This window comes from Littorina saxatilis, linkage group LG10 (assembly GCF_037325665.1).
Source record: "Littorina saxatilis isolate snail1 linkage group LG10, US_GU_Lsax_2.0, whole genome shotgun sequence".
Classification (NCBI taxonomy): Eukaryota; Metazoa; Mollusca; class Gastropoda; order Littorinimorpha; family Littorinidae; genus Littorina; species Littorina saxatilis.
This window is the reverse complement of record NC_090254.1, coordinates 47,775,444-47,797,962: the sequence shown is the minus strand read 5'-3', so window position 1 is coordinate 47,797,962 and position 22,519 is coordinate 47,775,444. Positions and strand designations below refer to the sequence as shown.

General features: G+C 40.8%; 1 protein-coding gene across 3 annotated transcripts; it reads left to right on the top strand.

Moving 5' to 3' along the window:
• The first annotated feature begins 5,175 nt into the window (after positions 1–5,175).
• On the top strand, positions 5,176–21,889 carry LOC138978970 (uncharacterized). Of its 3 annotated transcripts, XM_070351789.1 has the most exons (12): positions 5,176–5,887; positions 7,388–7,465; positions 8,634–8,788; positions 9,389–9,539; positions 10,694–10,771; positions 11,162–11,324; positions 11,673–11,743; positions 14,927–14,986; positions 16,084–16,140; positions 16,639–16,695; positions 17,415–17,471; positions 19,242–21,889. In XM_070351789.1, the coding sequence occupies exons 2-12, from the start codon at positions 7,417–7,419 to the stop codon at positions 19,595–19,597; spliced, it is 1,254 nt and encodes a 417-aa protein (XP_070207890.1). In that variant the 5' UTR covers positions 5,176–5,887; positions 7,388–7,416; the 3' UTR covers positions 19,598–21,889. The 3 variants fall into 3 exon arrangements, with proteins under 3 accessions (XP_070207890.1, XP_070207889.1, XP_070207891.1); XM_070351788.1 differs by having other exon boundaries at positions 5,176–7,465; XM_070351790.1 differs by lacking the exons at positions 16,639–16,695; positions 17,415–17,471 and having other exon boundaries at positions 5,176–7,465.
• The last annotated feature ends 630 nt before the right edge of the window (positions 21,890–22,519 follow it).

The following is a 22,519-nucleotide window of genomic DNA, read 5'->3' as shown; positions in this document are numbered from 1 at the left end:
TCTAGTTATTGTAAAGCGCATTGAGCATATACATGATTATGCGCTATAGCAAATGTCCATTATTATTATTATTATTATTATAGTGTTCTCTCTTGATAGCTTTGTTCAGATCTCGTGGATCTATGCAGATTCTTGTTTTCTTTGGCGTTTCTACCACTACCATACTGTTCACCCAGTCAGTAGGTTCTTCTTGTCTTGTGATAACACCTTCTTTTTCCATACGTTTCAGTTCACCTTTAACTTTCTTGTGTAGCGCAACTGGTATCTTTCTGGGTGGGTGTACTACTGGCTGTACATCTGGGTCAACTTTGAGATGAACCTCTCCTGGGAGACAACCTAAACCTTCAAAAGAATCTGGGTATTCTCCTTTAACATCTAGCTGAGGGTGATCTCCTTTAACCTCTTGCGTCATGCTTGACTGCACTGTGTCTACTCTCTGGATCAGTCCTAATCTCTGACAAGCTTCCAGACCAAGTATCGCTGTACTATCCATCTCTGTGACATAGAATTTCACTTCATGCTCTTCTTTCTTGAACTTGCATGTCAGTTTCGTCGAACCTAGTGTCTTGATGTTATGGCCTGAATATGACGTAAGCCTGACCTTTGACTTCTCCAGTTTCTTTCCTTTGAAAGATTTGAACGTTTTCTCAGAAATGACATTGCATTTTGCTCCAGTATCTAACTGAAAATTGACTGTTTTCTCTTCTACTTCCAGTTTCTGAAACCATCCGGAATCCACTGTATTCATTTCTGCAGTGCCGATTGTACCTAACGAGTACGCTTGCACTTCATCCTCTGTGTCGCTACTGTCACTATCGTCTAGTGTGTGTACTTTGTTTCTTCTCTTTGAGCTGTGTGTTTGCTCTGTTCTGGCCCTACACATGCTCGCAAAGTGGTTTGGTTTCATGCATTTTCTGCATTCTTTTCCTATCGCAGGACATTGCGCATCTTGTGTGTGCTTCATGCCACACCTACCGCATTTCTTCTTTGCCGTAGCTCTGTTTTCGCTAGGTGCATGTGTACCTTTGTTCTTGTCGCAGCTGCGTGACGTTTTTTGTGCATTCGTTCTCTCTCTATGCCTAACTGCATGAACGGCTGCTTCAGCTGACAAATTCATTTCTTTCAGCTGTTTCACTGACATTTCATCCACTCTGGCTATCTCAATTGCTTTCTCTAGAGTCAGATCTTTCCCAATATCAATGAGTTTCTCACGCACTTGGTCTGATTTTGTTCCGAACTGTCAACACTATTCTGTCTCTCACTACCTCATCTTCTTTGTCTCCGTACTCGCACTCTTTCACAAGCAACTTCAGTTCTGTTACAAACTGTTCACACGTTTCATCTGGTGCCTGTACCTTGCTGTGAAATTTGTACCTTGCAAAGATTGGGTTTGATTTGGGCTGAACGTAGGCTTTGAAACCATCGTAGTAAGTCTGCAACTTGCTCTGTTCATCACTCAATGTCCAGGTTGAGAAGATTTTCCTACCCTTCTCTCCGACCCATAACATTAGATAGGAACATTTTTCTTCTTCTGTCTTGGCTTTCAGTGGTCCCTTGAACATGAAAGACACGTGATCTTTGAAAGAATTCCATTCCCCCACTAGATCTCTTGCTTCCCAATTGAATCTTGGATAGCTACCAGTTCCCTCCATAGTCTAATATTATGCTTGAGTGACTTATCTTTCAGTCCAAACGTTCTTGACAAGCTCCACTTCTGGTCACCATGTTGTATTATATTTGTGGGTTTTACGAACAGAGATGCGGAGACATAGTGTTGGTTCGGCCATGCTTTATTATCAAGAACCATAACTCTTGTCCTATTCATACGGAGTGCTGTCCCTTGGACCTTTAGCTAATAGACTCGCTCTAATGGAGCTATCTCTAAATGGAACATGATATGCTTGCCTAGCAATATACATGACAACTGGGTGAGACATGAAGCCTGTGCTGCTACTTCTGTCTTGTGTATGGCGCACGTTATATTTCAAAGCAGCACCGCCCTGATTTGGCCCTTCGTGGTCGGCTGGGCGTTAAGCAAACAAACAAACAAAACCCATCTGTACTGCATTGTCACAAAGTTGTGTCACCCCCCCCCCCCCCCATTTGCCTGTACTGCATTGTCACACAGTTGTGTCACACCCCCCCCCCCCCCCCCACCTGTACTGCATTGTTATGGAGTTGTGTCACACACACACACACATGCACACACCTGTACTGCATTGTTACAGAGTTGTGTAACACACACCCCCCCCCCTCTCCACCTGTACTGCATTGTCACAAGGTTGTGCGCCCCCCCCCCCCCCCCATCTGTATGGAATATCACAAAATTCTGTCACACCCACCCACCTGTACTGCATTGTCACAAGGTTATGTCACACCCGCCCACCTGTACTGCATTGTCACAAAGTTGTGTCACACCCGCCTACCTGTACTGCATTGTCACAAAGTTGTGTCACACCCACCCACCTGCACTGCATTGTCACACAGTTGTGTCACACCCGCCCACCCGTACTGCATTGTCACAAAGGTGTGTCACACCCGCCCACCTGTACTACATTGTCACAAATTGGTGTCACACCCACCTACCTGGACTGCATTGTCACAAAGTTGTGTCACCCCCCCCCCCCCCCACTTGTACTGCATTGACACAAAGTTGTGTCGAACCCGTCTACCAGTTCTGCATTGCCACAAAGTTGTGTCACACCCGCCCACCTGTTCTGCATTGTCACAAAGTTGTGTCACACCCGCCCACCTGCACTGCATTGTCACACAGTTGTGTCACACCCGCCCACCTGTTCTGCATTGTCACAAAGTTGTGTCACACCCACCCACCAGTACTGCATTGTCACAAAGTTGTGTCACCCCCCCCTTCACCTGTACTGCATTGTCACAAAGTTGTGTCACACCCGCCCACCTGTTCTGCATTGTCACAAAGTTGTGTCACACCCGCCTACCTGTTCTGCATTGTCACAAATGTGTGTCACACCCGCCCACCTGTCCTGCATTGTCACAAAGTTGTGTCACACCCCTCCCCCCCCCCCCCCCACCCGCCTGCCTGTACTGCATTGTCACAACGTTTGGTCACACCTGCCTACCTGTACTGCATTGTCACAACGTTTGGTCACACCCGCCTGCCTGTACTGCATTGTCACAACGTTTGGTCACACCTGCCTACCTGTACTGCATTGTCACAACGTTTGGTCACACCCGCCTGCCTGTACTGCATTGTCACAACGTTTGGTCACACCCGCCTACCTGTACTGCATTGTCACAACGTTTGGTCACACCCGCCTACCTGTACTGCATTGTCACAACGTTTGGTCACACCCGCCTACCTGTACTGCATTGTCACAACGTTTGGTCACACCCGCCTACCTGTACTGCATTGTCACAACGTTTGGTCACACCCGTCTGTCTGTACTGCATTGTCACAACGTTTGGTCACACCCGTCTGTCTGTACTGCATTGTCACAACGTTTGGTCACACCCGTCTGTCTGTACTGCATTGTCACAACGTTTGGTCACACCCGCCTGCCTGTACTGCATTGTCACAACGTTTGGTCACACCCGTCTGTCTGTACTGCATTGTCACAACGTTTGGTCACACCCACCCACCTGTACTGCATTGTCACAACGTTTGGTCACACCCACCCACCTGTACTGCATTGTCACAACGTTTGGTCTCACCCGCCTGCCTGTACTGCATTGTCACAACGTTTGGTACGCAAACACACACATACACACACACACACACACACACACACACACACTCACACACACACACACACACACTCACACTCACACCCACACACACACACACACATATATCCCTTTAGGCTTTTTCAAATTTCCCTTGTTTTAACCTAATTTCTTGGTTAAAACTTGTCTAAATTTCTAAATTCTTTCTTAATAAATACCAATTCTACACTTTGGCCTTAAATCAAAGTGTTTCCCTTCACAGATATCCTCTTGGGGTTGTCAGATGAGGGTAGTCTCCCATGCCAACAGAAGCTACCATTCAGAGAATGGTTTGCTTCTTAGTTGGATACCATGGGTTGACAACTCTCGCCATCAGTACCACCTGACCACTGATGAGACACAATAGTGTCGAAACACGTGTCTGGTCTAGGTACAAATACAATGGTCCTCCTCAGGACTAGATTACCTTGCGATACGTCCCCCACAAAGGGACTTTGCTCTGTAAATCTCGGTCCCCCTTGAGGAGGGTCTGATGCTCCCAATAGGCTGTCTGTGAAGGGATACTTATTTCTCTCTCTCTCTGCTAAGAGATTTTAACAAATCTCGGAAGAAAGTCTCTGCTGACTTTCAATTGTTTCTTTCACAATTTCTGATGTTTTATAATGTGGTCACCGTGAAAGTTGCATCGCCTTTAAAGCGATCCAATTGAATAAAGCAGAAAACTTCTTCTTTACCAAGTCCTGTGTTGAACAGCAGTGAAAAGTTGACCGCTTTTCCTGTTTAACCTTTTCAAAATTAGATCTAACTTGTTCGCGTATCCATTTCTGGATCTGCAGGCTGGTACAGAGTTACCTCCCTTTAGGCTTTTTCAAATTTCCCTTGTTTTAACCTAATTTCTTGGTTAAAACTTGTCTAAATTTCTAAATTCTTTCTTAATAAATATCAATTCTACACTTTGGCCTTAAATCAAAGTGTTTCCCTTCACAGATATCCTCTTGGGGTTGTCAGATGAGGGTAGTCTCCCATGCCAACAGAAGCTACCATTCAGAGAATGGTTTGCTTCTTAGTTGGATACCATGGGTTGACAACTCTCGCCATTAGTACCACCTGACCACTGATGAGACACAATAGTGTCGAAACACGTGTCTGGTCTAGGTACAAATACAATGGTCCTCCTCAGGACTAGATTACCTTGCGATACGTCCCCCACAAAGGGACTTTGCTCTGTAAATCTCGGTCCCCCTTGAGGAGGGTCTGATGCTCCCAATAGGCTGTCTGTGAAGGGATACTTATTTCTCTCTCTCTCTGCTAAGAGATTTTAACAAATCTCGGAAGAAAGTCTCTGCTGACTTTCAATTGTTTCTTTCACAATTTCTGATGTTTTATATATATATATATATATATATGTATACACACACACACACACATATATATATATATATAGATATAGATATATAGATATAGATAGATGAGGCATTGCACATCGCTCAGACCGCACAAAACATACAGTCCTGGGCCCGCTACACAGCAGCTCACAGTATACGTTTTGTACGTTCAGCGTATACTTTCTGGTGGTATCAGCGGAAAATCCTTATCGGAACTACCAGCTGAACGTATACGGTCTCTTTAGATATATATATTGACGTGACGTCACACGGTATACTGACGAATCGTCGCGTTTGGAGTTGAAAATGGCCGACGTCCGCTTCGGGTACCGAATCGGCATTTTCAGGCAATTTTACATGTTTGCAACACTCCTACCGTTTGGTAAACAGTAGTATTAGCTTTACACTTTATATTTTATACAATAGAAGTGTCTTAATAACCTCATTCTATCAAAACAACCTTTTACAGAGCTAAAAAGGGGAGGTAATTTTTGCAAAGCCTCACTGAGTAGCCTGCCCCTGCCCCCCCCCCCCCCCCATCTCCGATTGAAATTTGATATTTTTAAACCTATTTCGTTTATTTAACTCAAAACATAAACACAGGGTAAGTTGACACAGCTGTCAGACTTTTTAACTATCTTCTACGTAGAAATCGAATCGCAATCTGAAATGTGAAAAGCAGGGTGCCTTATTATTCTTTTTCGAAAGAGTCCTGTGTGGTAGACCAAAGGGAGATCACTCCATATGCCCGTTTCAAGGCGCGAGTTTTCCACAAGAAACGTCTCGACGGATTCACACTCACAGTAAGTTTGTTTAAATCTTTGCAATTCGATTGATTGATGTGTCAGAGTTTAATTCTGTATGTAGCTATTGTTTTTACAAGGGCCGGTTTAGTTGCTGCGTCGAGGTAATGAAAACCCGTGTATGTTCTAATCTTCTATTCCGATCTTGACTGGTAAAACTAATACTAGTATGAGTATGATGAGTCTTGAGTCTGACATGCTTTTCTACATCAGTCCAGGGTTCCACATCACGTAGAATTAAGGGTATAATACCCTTTGACCCTCCAAATCACGTACGAGATGCTCTCTGAAGAGGTATAAATACGTAACTGTTTTCTCTGTGAGCGCCTAGCCACAAGCATGTCATGCCTTAATTTGACTTTTTTTTAAAGAAACACTGGTCTAGAAATGTACCTACAGGATATCAACCCACTTTTGTTTGACATAGACCCTTTCTTTCCCACTTAACAGGAATCACACTGGGGGAGTGCATAAAAAAAAGTCTTCAACTCCAATCTTCAATAACGTTTATCCTGGACTATGAGTGTGATTGATAGACTCATAGTGATACACTCACTTTGCTGAAATATCTCTTGCCGTAACCGGCACGGTTGGCCTAGTGGTAAGGCGTCCGCCCCGTGATCGGGAGCTCGTGGGTTCGAACCCCGGCCGGGTCATACCTAAGACTTTAAAATTGGCAATCTAGTGGCTGCTCCGCCTGGCGTCTGGCATTATGGGGTTAGTGCCAGGACTGGTTGGTCCGGTGTCAGAATAATGTGACTGGGTGAGACATGAAGCCTGTGCTGCGACTTCTGTCTTGTGTGTGGCGCACGTTAAATGTCAAAGCAGCACCGCCCTGATATGGCCCTTCGAGGTCGGCTGGACGTTAAGCAAACAAACAAACAAACAAATCTCTTGCCGTTGTTGACGTAAAAGTTCTTCAGTATAAATATATGATATATAGAGAATACTACATGGCTTGCTGTGTCGTACCAGATTTACATGAGTTGTTTTTTTAAATATTGAACTGCGAGCGAAAGCGAGCTGTTCACTATTTGAAAAAGCAACGAGTGTAAATCTGGTACGGAACAGCATGCCATGTAGTATTCTGTTTATCCTACATACTGTACTTACGTGTATTTTACTGAAAATGTCCTGCATTCGAGGCAGCTAAATTGAAGACGCTTGTTTTAGAACCTCGATCTCTTCTAAAGCCTCGTGCAATCTATTACGTCAAAGCAAAGAAACGTCACTCTGAAAGTGTGGCGTGACGTGTTAGTTCTAAAGATTCATCGAGGGTAATAAGCGAGCGCAATTTGTGTTTCTATAATAATGTTTGTCTCGGTGACTTTGGCATCATAAGCAGTGGAAAAACAGGTCCCTGCCAGACTTGCTTGACATGACCTCATTTACATGATATACACACGTGTGATTTGAACGATTATTATCTCACGGGTGTCTCTCTCACGTATGTAGGATAAAAATTGATAAGTATACATTGTGTGTCACTTTGTGTTTCAGATTACCTGCAGATAAAAAAAGCTGTCAAGATGCCCCATCATGCATTCCATGTGTTTATGTCTAGTCAATTAAAGAACGGTATGAATTTTTTTATTTCTTTATTTTTGTGTGGATAAAAATGAAGTTTATAAGCAATCAGCTTGTCAACCGAAGCTGCTATAAATCATCAGGTGTCTAAAACCAAAAGGCGCTGACTTTTTAAAAAAAAATTTTTACGTGTCCAGGGATGTTCACATCCTCGGCTGGCCAATGACAATTCTAGTCAAATCAACCCTTTTGGTTGTAGTATTCAGTTTTAAAGACATTTAAACACTGCAGATCAACTGTGGTACGTACCGGGCCAGCAAAATGTCCGCCGGGCTATTGACTTTAAACCACAAAAAGAACATAATTGAACCGATACTTTACTGGGTGGTCTCCCTTTTATTGAATTGCATAAATATTTTCTTCACAAAAACCATGTGCATGGCGCCATGATGTTCTTTTTTCAAGTTTCCTTTTTGGGAGAGGCACCCCCGGAATCTGCGTAGCGGTATTGTGAACCGTTCACGGAGCTGTCTCACCCTGAAATACCGATCCTGAGCCGGTGTGGTAACTCTAGGTCGGCCTGACCTTGGTCTGTCCTGTACACTTTAAGTGGCATTTAAAAGAGCTCCATTCATGCACATACAGTTTGTTGGGACACACCAACATGCCTTGCAACATCTTCATTAGTTGTACCTGCTTGCAACCGGACAATAGCATTATGGCACTGGGCTTTAGTCAGTCGTGGCATTTTCCGCACCTTAATTGCAGGCGCGGGGTCACAGAATTGCGGTTGATATGGCTTTCTCATCTCTGCCACTTGAGGCTTAGACAGAGGCAAAAACATCACGGCGCCATGCACATAATTTTTGTGCAGAGAAGATTTTTGCAATTCAATAAAAGGGCGACCACCCAGTAAAGTATCGGTTTTATTATATTCTTTTTGTGGTTTAATGGTTTGCAACAATGCAACTGACAAATTTCAAACTGAATTTTGGTGCTTTCCTCTAACATAATTATTTGACAAAAATCAATGTTTACCTGTGTCAAGTTTCTTTTTTGGGAGAGAATATATATATATGTACGTAGATAAAGTAGAATTCCGTGTTAAAACAATGACAAGTATGAGTGAACTGCAGTTATATTACAGACACAACATAGATAGATAACAACGTTGATATTGTCAAGAACCATTGATTCATTGTTCAACACTATGTTTTAGCTCAAGGCTCCCGCGCTGAAACCTTCAAAGAGGGTGGATCAAGGTGGAAGAATGCTTCCCCTGAGGAAAAAGAAGCGTGCAGGGTGAAGGCTGCTGCAATGAACGCGTCAAGCAAGGCAGACCACAACAAGCTGAGAGACAAGCTTCGGAGTGTGGTAAAGTATTTTTACGTTTCAGATGTGGATTGCACGAAACAGATTGCTAACAAATTTCAGTAAGTGCAACTTCCATGGAGACCATTGCAAACGCCTACAGGGCTAACACCTTTCCCGTTCTCAATGGAAATCCATTTTTTGAAAACTTATAAAACCAGAGAATCCGGTTTCTAAAAAAAGAAAAAAAAAGGTATTATTTTCATGCATTTTGGTACCAGGAAAGGCTGTTCCTTAAGAAAAGAAACAATATTTAAAAAAAAAAAGGGGGGGGGGATTTGATCATCCCTGTACTGTAACTGTAAAGTGGAAGCTTCCTTTACCTCTGTGATTATGTGGAAAAGCAGGGTATCCAAGTTGTCAGCGCCTATGAGTGATTGTAGTTTTCCTGTCATGTTGACCATGCATAAATACCAGTGTTGGATAAAACAGAAAAAAACTCAATCTGAAAAGAAGAGAATGCTGTGAAAACTTGTGATGCTCAATTTTTGATACAATTGACCATGTATGTGTCTGCATGTGTAAGAAACAAAGAACAGGGACGTGCTGAATACACAGTGTTATTGATGTCTTCATACGTGATTATTTCTTTCTTTTCCCCAGTTAGTTGACTTCAAGAACGCTGGATTGGACACTTGCGTCTTCCTGTATGACAGGGAGAAGGCCAATCCAGCGTGCGAAATGTATGGTGACGGGGCCATTTTCAAAGTCCTCAAGGATTCCAGAATTCTCAGCAGAGAAATAGCCTCAGCCTGTAAGAATATAATTATCAGCATTTCACTGTGTTTGTGTTTATGTTAAAGGCACAGTAAGCCTCCCGTAAACCATCACAGATATGGTCAGGCTCTTACACACAGTACAAACACCCTTTCATTTAAACACTCACCGATTGAGAACATCCTAGGTGCCCTCCGTAAAGAGCGAACAATTTTCAAAGAATTTATTTTTGCGTGGTTTATCTTACCCCTGAGCCATCGTGAACCCGTGTGATCCAGTTTCCCTTTTTCACAATGTAGTCGTCAGTTAGTCATTTGAATGCGACTCGATGTGAGCTTATCTACAATAGCACGTTTTTATGCACGAAAAAAACGGCTGTGGTTCACAAGAACTCTAGCGATGGCTTTTGACTGTTGAGAGGAACGGCGATATGTACTGATAAACCGTCGTCTGCTACGACCCTTGCGTGACCCTGCTTCCGGGCTTTTCTGAATGAGACGCGAAGGGAAGTAACTCATTTTTGACAATCTGCAAAATTAATTATTTAAAAATTGCTCGCTCTTTACGTAGGGCACCTAGGATGTTCCCGTTTGGTGAGCGTTCAAATGGAAGGGTGTTTGTACTGTGTGTACTATAAAAGCCTGACAGTAGTTTACGGGAGGCTTACTGTCCGGGCGTGATTTCCGGTATTGAATATTCATAACAGCCAGCACCAAAACGAGGCGCCATTATTGGTAAAAGCTAAGTCCACGAAAATAAATTCTTTGAAAATTTCTCATGCTCGACAGAAAGCAGCCAGGATGTTCCCGTTCGGTGAGCGTTCAAATGGAAGTATGCTTGTACTGTATGTAGACGCTCGGGGAGCTCTGTGATGGTTTACGGGAGGCTTACTGTGCCTTTAATCAACTTCAAATTATTATGAGAAAAAAAAAGATGGTGCTTGATGTGCCTTTTATCATTTGTTTTAATTGTTGGGTCAAATTGTTACTTTCTTTATGAAGCAAACTGTGTGATAGTGTTGATATATTTAGGTAGTTCATCAAGACAGCTACATTGCTCACAGAACTGGCATCATTCATTACAATTTATCCCTCTGGGGGATAAAAATCTTATATTGGGGGTAAATCCCAAACTCATTCTGGTGTGTGCACCAGTTGTAAATGTTCATGTTATTTTTCTTTCACGTTGCAGATACATGCAAGGTGACAACAGCTCTGCCACCTAGCCTCATGAGGGAAAAGGTTCGAGCACATTTGAACCTTGCCACAAGTAAGACTTTTTCTTATACCCCGACCCACTCACCACCAACACGCGAGTTCATCGTAGTTCACAATTTCTTGCGGAAATTATTACTGGCTCTTAATGATCACTCAAGATTACGTGGGTTTAGCTTTAGGTCATGGGAGTTTAGGAAAACACACGTGTGAACACTTCCACTGATCAGCAAGCCATTGGTGGCAATTTGTGGCTCTGATGTTTATATTATTGAAAGAAAACGATTAAGCGCATGCTGCATAACATACACATCAGAGTAAGTTGTAATCTGGATCACAATAAAGCTGACATGTTGACATGAGAGCAACAAACACAAAATAATCTTGAAGAGTGTATATATTTATCTTTCAGCTGTTTGGATTGATGTACTTTATGTTGTTTCAGGGGCCTGTCCTGGAATGGGGAGCTGTTTCCCTTACAAGGAAGTCCACAAGAAGGAGGTCAAAGCGCATGGCTGGCCTGAAGGCGTAAATGTGCGCGACCCCAGCTCCATGGGGAAAAAAGATCTACTGGCCTTGCTAAATGCAACCATTACTTTGGAGAAATGGTATGTGATGCATTGTCTTCCATTTTCAGTTTGGTACATACCTGAAAATGTCTTGGAGTACAATGCACTTAAGAGTGGTACTGTGTTTGTTTGTCAGAAGGTATAAAAGGCATATTGTGTAGCCCCTTTAGCCATTACTTTGAAGAAGGAAAACCACTAGAAGCATTTAGGTAGCGGAACACAAGGAAAGCACTTTGTATTTGACTGTTAGATTTATACTTTTTCTTGTGGAATGTATTAATTTAAGCGTCAATGTTTGAAGAATTAAGGTATTCCTACATACTGTGTCTTTTCCTGTAAATGTAACGTATTATCGGTAAACTGAAAATGGCTAAATTTCTGCTACAGTGCTGTTGACTCCGTTGAGCCTGCTGTGCCTGGAGTCAGCGGGTTGCTACGTATATATGGACAAGAAAAAGGTATGGAAGGTTTAGTGTTCTTTGTGCAAGTGACAAGTACCTTTTTTGTGTGGAAAAGTTTAACTCTTTTGCTGCCTGTAGGATGTCAGCTGACGGCCTGGGTAACTTGCTTTAACGAGCAAAACTTTTCTTTACTTTAAGGCACAGTAAGCCTCCCGTAACCATCACAGATACTGTCAGGCTTTTACACACAGTACAAACACCCTTTCATTTAAACACTCACCGCTTTAAAACATCTTAGGTGCCCTCCGTAAAGAGCGAGCTAATTTCAAAGAATTTATTTTTGTGTGGTTTATCTTACCCCATAGGCATTGTGAACCCGTGTGATCCAGTTTGCCTTTTTTCACAATGTAGTCGTCAGTTTGTGATTTCCAATGCGACTCGCTGTAAGCTTATCTGCAATAGCACGTTATTATGTACCTCTAAATCCAAACACATCAGAGGGCTGCAATTCACAAGAACTCTAGCGATGGCTTACGACTGTTCAAAGGAACTGGTACTATGCAGAACCGTCGTCTGCTTCGAGAAAGATGTTTTGTGTTACACGTTTCCGGGCTTTTCTTTTTTCAAACTTTCAAAACTTTTAATTGTACTAATCTTGTCTTGATGAAAAATTCTTTTATGATTTGAGAATGTTTGTGTAACAAGCTGTCAATTTGTTATTTAGATTTTAAGTTAGGTCTAGCGCCAAAACGCACCGTTCGATTTTGTTAACAGACAATCAGCAAAAATCATTCTTTTAAAATTGCTCGCTTTTTACGTAGGGCACCTCGGATGTTCAAAAGCAGTGAGTGTGTAAATGAAAGGGTATTTGTACTGTGTGTAAAAGCCTGACAGTATCTGTGATGGTTTACGGGAGACGTACTGTGCCTTCAACAACAGCAGAAGAAGAACAAAAACAAACAATGTGTATGTGGAGTATTCATTTTTACATCATGGTCACACTGTTGTCAATTAAGTTAATATTTTTCTCAGTTGTGTCTTTATGATTACTCCAGAGGCAGGGAAATAGCTCAATCGGTAGCTGCGCTTGTTTCTAAACCAGTTATCTCTATCGGCGTGCATCTAATACCCATGTTTGAGGAAGGATTTATATGACATTATGAGTCTACTCCATGCAGACTCTCGTCGTGTCCATATAATCTTGTGTGCACATATGCGCATCATAAAGGAGCTAAATTTACAGCGAAAGTATCAGGGCTTGGAAATATAAAAACATGCATGTAAGAAAAATAAATGTACTTAAAGGCAACTTGCTTTTCCATGTGAAAACAGTTCAGATTTCCATGAGGGTAACCTCACAGGATTATAAGAAATCTTATCCTAATCTTATGCTTTTCATTTTTGACTCACATGCGAAGCAAAAGTGAGTCTATGTACTCACCCGAGTCGTCCGTCCGTCCGTCCGGACGTCCGGACGTCCGGCCGTCCGTCCGGAAAACTTTAACGTTGGATATTTCTTGGACACTATTCAGTCTATCAGTACCAAATTTGGCAAGATGGTGTATGATGACAAGGCCCCAAAAAACATACATAGCATCTTGACCTTGCTTCAAGGTCAAGGTCGCAGGGGCCATAAATGTTGCCTAAAAAACAGCTATTTTTCACATTTTTCACATTTTCTCTGAAGTTTTTGAGATTCAATACCTCACCTATATATGATATATAGGGCAAAGTAAGCCCCATCGTTTGATACCAGTTTGGTTTACCTTGCTTCAAGGTCAAGGTCACAGGAGCTCTTCAAAGTTGGATTGTATACATATTTTGAAGTGACCTTGACCCTGAACTATGGAAGATAACTGTTTCAAACTTAAAAATTATGTGGGGCACATGTTATGCTTTCATCATGAGACACATTTGGTCACATATGATCAAGGTCAAGGTCACTTTGACCCTTATGAAATGTGACCAAAATAAGGTAGTGAACCACTAAAAGTGACCATATCTCTTGGTAGAAAGAGCCAATAAGCACCATTGTACTTCCTATGTCTTGAATTAACAGCTTTGTGTTGCATGACCTTGGATGACCTTGACCTTGGGTCAAGGTCACATGTATTTTGGTAGGAAAAATGTGTAAAGCATGTGAGTCGTATGGGCTTTGCCCTTCTTGTTACATTTAGTCAAGTGTTGACTAAATGTTTTAACCTAGAGGGGGAATCGAGACGAGGGTCGTGGTGTATGTGCGTGTGTCTGTGCGTGTGTGTGTGTGTGTAGACCAAACTACTGGACCGATCTTTATGAAATTTGACATGAGAGTTCCTGGGAATGATATCCCCGGACACTTTTTTCGTTTTTTCGATAAATACTTTTCATGACGTCATATCCGTCTTTTGGTAAAAGTTGAGGCGGCACTGTCACACACTCATTTTTCAATCAAATTGATTGACATTTTTTTAAAGCAATCTTCGACGAAGGCCGGACTTCAGTATTGCATTTCAGCTTGTTGGCTTAAAAACTAATTAATGACTTTGGTCATTAAAAATCTGAAAATTGTAATAATTTTTTTTTTATATAAACCGATCCAAATTTACGTTTATCTTATTCTACATCATTTCCTGATTCCAAAAACATATAAATATTTGGATTAAAAACAAGCTCTGAAAATTAAAAATATAAAAATTATGATCAAAATTAAATTTCCAAAATCGATTTAAAAACAATTTCATCTTATTCCTTGTCGGTTCCTGATTCCAAAAACATATAGATATGATATGTTTGGAATAAAAACACGCTCAGAAAGTTAAAACGAAGAGAGGTACAGAAAAGCGTGATATGCAGCACAGCAAAACCACTAACGCGCTGAACAGGCTCGTCAGTTTCACTCCGTTATGCACAAGCGGCGGACTACGGTCATTGTGAAAAAATGCAGTGCGTTCAGTTTCATTCTGTGGGTTCCACAGCTTGACTAAATGTAGTAATTTCACCTTACGCGACTTGTTCCTTGTTTCTTCTTTTTAATTAACAGAATGTCAATACTGACAGTTCTAATTTTTGTATTGGTTGAAGAAACTGTGGACATCATTATTCATGATTTCAGAATGAAGATTACTACAAAACGTTGACACACATCCTTTTCCTGTGTTTAGTCAGGACGGCATACCAATTAGTTCTTGGTACATGGAGTTATTGTGTGGATATGTGCACCGAAAGAGATGTAACATGTATATTGTGTATTATTTTCAGAAGAAGCAAATGCTGCTGCCAACATAACAACACTTCAGGAAGAAGCGTTCATAACAGGAGGTAGGTGTTTGTATGTGTGATGAGTTAGGTGGCAAAGAAGAGTTGGTTACTGTAAGTTTGAAAATGTATGCAGAAAAGATAATGCAAACAGCATAATTATATATCAGATTTGGTGTATAAACTCTTGAGCCTTAGATAAGTTATGTTAAAAGTGTACCCTTAGCAAACAATTGTACAAGGATTTGCACACAATGCAACTACCAATTATGGCCAACAGTCAATGAAAGAGTAGACTTTTCTGCAGAATACAGTCGGGCCCGCTTATAAGGAGCGCTCTGGGACGAATTTTTTACTCCTTATAACCGAGGTTCCTTATTACAGAGCTCTCAGATGTAAGGAGTAACCCAAGCCCAACTACCTTATAAGCGGGCTTCTGCATTTTCAGTGTCAGTATTAGCAATTCTTCTTCTTCTCTCTCTCTCTCTCTCTCTCTCTCTCTCTCTCTCTCTCTCTCTCTCTTAATAAATATTTATTTATTTAGAGAGAGAGAGAGAGAGGAGGGGGGGAGTTTTGTACTGAGGAACCGGTAGAACAAAACTATAGAATCGAACCTTACCTTGAATCTGAAAACCATTTAGGCAGATTTTCATCTGCAGTTTAGCAGTGCGTGACCAATTCCGCGATAAAGAAATAACAGTCTGGAATAGTAAGACCTTTTTACCTTGCACAAGCTTTTTACAACATCTGGAGCATGTTCCACGCCTCTGATCGCCTTTACTTCTGCAATCTGGACAAACATTAAATCTGATGTGTATGCTAATTGCTATGCAGGAATCATGAAATACAATACCATTTATAAAAAAAATTTATAAAAAACTATAGGAGCCACGAACTGCGCCGGATGGCTTGCTGATCACTTGAAGTTTTTATACGGCACTTGTGTTTGTACAGAATTCTGTTTTTTTGATAAATATTGTCATGGAATTGATAGGATTCCTAATTATGTACACGTAGTGCAAGCTGTCTTGAAGCAGTCAAGCTATACACATGCTTTGTAGTGCAATATGTATTTATCCAGCTGGCATTCTGTGACTTCATTAAGACAAACTTGTCTGATTCCTTATAGTAAAACATGTTTCCTTGATGTTACTTTGCAGAAGAAGCAACTACTGATGCAGCTGAGATAAGTCATGCAATGCTGACTGAGGCTACAGGTAGGGAGATTGTGTTGCATGAAAATCTAAATACATGTACAACAGATATTGTAGAAGGCATATACTTGCACTGTAAAGCCTACAACTAATTCTTGAAAATGCCCCCAAAAAATGGGTAGAAAAAAGGAGGGCTTTTCATTGGGAATTAAAGGATATAATTTTGTCACAGGCAATGCAACTGCTTGGCAGTTCACTCTTTCCTATTTGCTGCTAGAAACACAACAGGTTTTTTTGTTTTTTTAACTTTCGCTCAGGTGGTGTCATTTTCATCTGTATTCTATTAGTTCTTGTACTACATAGAAGTTATCACAACGTCTTGAACTGGGTTTTTTCCTTTTGTATCGCACAATTATGCTTAGGAAGAAGGCTAATTCTGTAGATGTGGCAGTGACCTAAAACAGTAAATTAATTGGTATTGATCTTTTCAATGCAACATAATTATTAGATGGCTTGGATCATCAGTGGTTTGCTGTAGGTGTAATTGTGGGATTTTTTCAGATATTGGGGAACTTCTTCACACTTTGCAGAGCCGATCGCAGGAATCCGACAACAGAGGTTTGTGTTTTGTTGCTTCTTCTTTTGTATAGTTATATTGGTGTACGTGTGTCTGTAAGGAGTATGTTCCCTGGTGTACATATTATTTATTTCTCATTGTGAACTACACTTAATCTGTTGTGTACGTGTTGAAGTTATTTTAATAGCTAGTTAGTAGAAAGTGAGGAAAATAGAAAATTGTCACTAATTTATAAAACCATCTGTTTTGTTGGAGTCGTGGTTAGTCTCCAAATAGATGTTTTCCAGAAATAACAGTCTGGAATAGTAAGACCTTTTTACTTTGCACAAGCTTTTTACAACATCTGGAGCATGTTCCACGCCTCTGATCGCCTTTACTTCTGCATGCAATCTGGAAAAACATTAAATCTGATGTGTATGCTAATTGCTATGCAGGAATCATGAAATACAATACCATTTATAAAAAAAAATTATAAAAAACTATAGGAGCCACGAACTGCGCCGGATGGCTTGCTGATCACTTGAAGTTTTCAATCGGCACTTGTGTTTGTACAGAATTCTGTTTCTTTCATAAATATTGTCATGGAATTGATAGGATTCCTAATTATGTACACGTAGTGCAAGCTGTCTTGAAGCAGTCAAGCTATACACATGCTTTGTAGTGCAATATGTATTTATCCAGCTGGCATTCTGTGACTTCGTTAAGACAAACTTGTCTGATTCCTTATAGTAAAACATGTTTCCTTGATGTTACTTTGCAGATGAAGCAACTACTGATGCAGCTGAGGTAGATCATGCACTGCTGACTGAGGCTACAGGTAGGGAGATTGTGTTGCATGAAAATCTAAATACATGTACAGTGGATATTGTAGAAGGCATATACTTGTACTGTAAAGCCTCCAACTATTTCTTGAAAATGCCCCCAAAAATTGGTAGAAAAAAGGAGGGCTTTTCATTGGGAATTTAATAATACAATTTTGTCACAGGCAATGCAACTGCTTGGCAGTTCACTCTTTCCGATTTGCTGCCAGAAACACTAACATTTTCTTTTGAAACTTTTGCTCGGGTGGTGCCATTTTCCTCTGTATTCTATTAGTTCTTGTTAACCCGTGATTTGTAAAAATGTAAAAATATTTTACAAATCACGTCGAACCTAAAACCGCGATTTGTAAAAATGTAAAAATTAAAAAATATCGCATTCCACAAAGTAATGCATGCCTTTTATTATTATTATTTTTCTTGTTTAGAGCCTCTACGCTGAGTGGTGGGGGTGGTTTTAGTTCCACATCCCATTTTGGTGCAATCCCATTTTGCCGCCGTCCCATTTTTTGCCCCATCCCATTTTCGCGACATTTCACAAGCCAAACGTCATTTTACTAACATGTCATAACAATAGCGCGACATCCCATTTTGACACCATATCCCATTTGGCCGCCATGCCGTTTCACCGCATTCCATTTCGCCCCCATCCCATTGTCGCGACATTTCACAAGCCAAGCGTCATTTTACTACCGTGTCATAACAATTGCGCAACATCCCATTTTGACACCATCCCATTTGGCCGCCATTCCATTTTTTTTATTTATTCTTCTTGTCAAGCCTCACTATACTACTATACTGCGTTATTCAACTAGGAAGACATTCCGTTTTCGCCAAATCCCAATTTTGCCACAATCCAAAATGTCGCGAAATAGGGATGGCGGCGAAATGGGATGACGGCAAAACGGCATGGCGACAACATGGAATGTGGCGCTAGTGGTATGACACGGTGGTAAAATGACACTTGGCCTGTAAAATGTCGCGAAAATGGGATGGGGGCAAAATGGGATAACGGCGAAATGGGATTGCGCCAAAATGGGATGTGGAGCTAATGGTACATGACATGGTGGTAACATGACACTTGGCCTGTAAAATGTCGCAAAAATGGGATGGGGGCGAAATGGGCTCACGGCGAAACGGGATTGCGCCAAAATGGGATGTGGAGTTAATGGTACATGATATGGTGGTAAAATGACACTTGGCCTGAGAAATGTCGCCAAAATGGGATGGGGGCGAATTGGGATAACGGCGAAACGGGACTAATAGATCCCTTGCCTTTGGGGTAGTGCGACGCTGTGACTGCTAGCTTTCCACTGGGAGGAAGCGACCGGAATTTCCCAACGATGGGACATCCTATATAATGAAAAAAAAAAAATCTTAAAATTAACAGTCGCGCTACCCCAAAAGTCAAGGGATTTCGTTTTTGTCCCTTGACTTTGGAGATGACAAGAAAATATCGGGCGCAAAAACGTGATTTGTAAAAATTGTTACAAATCGCGAGGCGCGCCCCGTGATTTGTAACAATTTTTACATTTTTACAAATCACGGGTTAACAGTTCTTCTTCTGCATTGAAGTTATCACAACATCTTGAACTGTTATTTTTTCCTTTTGTATCGCACAATTATGCTTAGGAAAAAGGCTAATTCTGTAAATGTGGAAGTGACCAAAAACAGTAAATTAGTTGGTATTGATCTTTTCAATGCAACATATTAGATGACTTGGATCATTAGTGGTTTGCTGTCAGTGTAATTGTGGGATTTTTTTTCAGATATTGGGGAACTTCTTCACCCTTTGGGATTGCAGAGCCGATCACAGGAATCCGACAACAGAACTTCAGATTCTACGACTGCAGGGGAAAGTGGGTCTCGAAAAAGATCATACTACCAATGGGAAGCTGTGGACACAAAAAAGGTTGAGTCATATTTCAAAAGTGACATACAGAAGACTGGGAGAGGTGTGACAGGGTCATTGCCTGGCATCAAAGAAATTCAAGCTTTCTTGACAGTGCACGATGTTTTTTGTGGTATTCCACTTGAAAAAAAACAAAAAGTCAGCTTGGTAAGGAGCAAAATATTTAACGAGAGAAAGAAGTTCAGGAGCAAAGTCGCTTTTGACACTGTGTAAATTTCATCTAATTTCATGACTCCCTAAACTCTCAGAGTTCTGATAGAGTTCCAATTTCCCAAAGATTAGGACTATCAGTGTCAGTGGTTATGAAGTGAAAATGATGCAACAACCACTTTTCATTCTCTTTTTCATCCTTTCCTCATCGTGCAGTGTCAAGAAAGCTCTAATTCCTATTAACTCGATGTTCTTTAACTATATTTATACATAAATGCATATTGTAAAGCAGTATGCATTGTTAGATGATCTTCCAGTTGCAGTGTTTAAATGTCGAAGCTGCTTTTCCCAGTTTTACCTAAGAGACCGACTGTATATTGTGTTTTTGTAGTATTGGTAGTATGATCTTCGTGTACACTACATTGCGGTATGCACGTTAAAGATCCCACGATTGACAAAAGGGTCTTTCCTGGCAAAATTGTATAGGCGTAGATAAAAATGTCCACCAAAATACCCGTGTGACTTGGAATAATAGGCCGTGAAAGGTGGATGCAGCGCCTATAGGCTGTTGATCTACTGGCCGATGTGAATGCGTGATATATTTATCACACAGATATGAGGTTCACAAAGATGCAGCAGACTCCCAGGACGAGGATTGAATTTTGAACATTTATGACAGAAAAAGAATGTCCTCTTTGACACCATTATGTTTGTGCATATATTTCACTTTTTGCTTTGTCACCTTCATTTCATCAAGTAGCATGGATGATATTACTATTAAATGTGTGTAAAATGAGCGTGAAGATAGTTTGTGTCAGTGAGGAACCCACAATACTGAGAGAGAAATTGGATTCTCTTCTGCTCATAGGTTGTGTAATAATTAATATGTATTATATATTGATATGCATTTTCTTTATACTGATACATTGGATTCAAATAAGCAAAAATCACTCCAGGGATCTTGATAACACTATTTCAAGCCACCTCACTCGGGTTTACCATGTGTCTACGGCGCGGTTTATCTCCTGAGCATGCGCAGAGGATCAGTATCGGCGCACAACGGCTTGAAAGTGGCTTGAAATAAAGGTTATCAAAATATCAGGATCCCTGTCGCGATACATGTGGCAGTGGTGTCATCACTGCTAACACTAGTACTATGAGTGAGAGTGGTGAGGAATGTGATTGAAGGATCATGAACATGCTCCTACTGGTGATGTGATGTAGTGATGATGTGTGGGTACCTTAATTCGAATTTTTTGTATTGACAAACTATGCAAACAATTATGTACATGTTATCATACATTTCATTGCATTGTTTGCAGTGTAGGTATTCCTTACTGATTTTGTTCTTTTCTCAGAACATTGTTTACTGTAGATACCTTAAAACGAAGTGAGTTAATTTTCATTTTTCCATGATCAAGGCTTTTATGAAAAACCTGGTGCTGATATGTGTCAGCCAAGATCTACAATGTTTTGGTTCATACTCATAGATTTTTGATGGTCCACTTATGTCTTTTGTATAAATGGAAATGAAATAATCCCATGATCGGTGAGTCATTGGCGCTGCCACGTGTATTATCTACTAAAGTGTGGCGTTCGTGAAGATGTGCATGTGCCTGTGTGTGTTGTACTAGTATAACGTATGCGTACATAGAATGACATTGCGGGTTACCTGAACATTGACAATGACGAAAGAAAGATTGTATGTGTGTGTGTGCGCGCGCGTGTGTGTGTGTGTGTGCGTGTGTGTGTGCGTGTGTGTGTGCGTGCGTGTGTGTGACCATGTTTGAATTTATTCGGATTTAGTTCTCTTTCCTTGTTTGTATTATGATTATGTAAGTGTAGAGCGCTCTGGGTTTGTCACCACGAGGTTTACGCGCTATATACAGGCATGGGAATTGTCCGCCAAACAAATTTTTTTTTGTTCCGCCGAAAATGCAAAAGTGTCCGCCGAAAAAATAAAGGGGGGAGGCACACAAAAAAGGCACCGGTTACTTTGGCCTTTGCGCAAAAGCCCGCGAAAACTTTCCGTACTTTGTTCACGCACTGCTACCGCCCGCCTCAGTTATTGAACTTTTATGTTTGAAAGTAAACCAGATTGCACAGATTGTGTTACAAGTTACATTTTCCTGTTTGTCTCAACAGATCAATTTTTTTTTTACAAATTTAAACCATATAATACATGTATATATTTTTGTTCTTCAAAAAAGCAAAAATTGGTACATTTTTGTACTAAAAACTCTGATTCTAAAAACAGAATTTGATGGCAAACTTGGAGCTCAGATGACACCAGATTGCACCATCTGGGTTCTTTGGAGAAAAATTTGTCCGGGGGAGCATGCCCCCGGACCCCCCTAGTAAGACTAGGCGCTTCGCGCCGTCGACTTGACGCTTCGCGTCTTCAGTTATAAATTTTCCGCCTTTTTTACAATTTTCAATTCCCATGCCTGTATATAAGTAATTGTTATTATTATTATTATTAATTAATATCCCATATATTTTGGTATTGCCGGCTTGGTCAAACATTTCGGATTGAATTTGAATATTTGTTAAATAGAAGTTTTATATACAGTCCAAATGTTCTTTTTACATTTGACTTTGCAGACCTTATCGATATCAATTTGCCCAGATTTTTTTGTTGTTGATTTTTTTTGAAAGTCACCATGTGACTCTTCAATACAAAATGTCTTACCACATGTTTGATTTGCCTCAAATCTGTGTGTGTGGGTGCGTGTGTATGTGTGTGAGTATGTTCATAAAAACTGTGGAATCGGACATGAACCTACGACAGATGATTAATGATTACACTCAAAGTACAACACTTCATACATTTACATTAACCCTGCAACCAAAGAACAATAAAGACAGTGTTTCAGAGCAGGTAGTTGACATGACATTTTTAGTGTTTTAGTATTGCAAGGAAAGTTTAGAATTCTAGGAGGCGATGTCAAGGTATATTACCACTATCAATTTCACCTGGCATTC

Excerpts from the sequence above, each read along its gene's own strand:
- LOC138978970 (XM_070351789.1), top strand. The coding sequence starts at position 7,417 with ATGCCCCATCATGCATTCCATGTGTTTATGTCTAGTCAATTAAAGAAC. Across the intron at positions 14,987-16,083 it reads AGAAGCGTTCATAACAGGAG|AAGAAGCAACTACTGATGCA; the intron begins GTAGGTGTTTGT and ends GTTACTTTGCAG. Across the intron at positions 17,472-19,241 it reads ACTGCTGACTGAGGCTACAG|ATATTGGGGAACTTCTTCAC; the intron begins GTAGGGAGATTG and ends ATTTTTTTTCAG.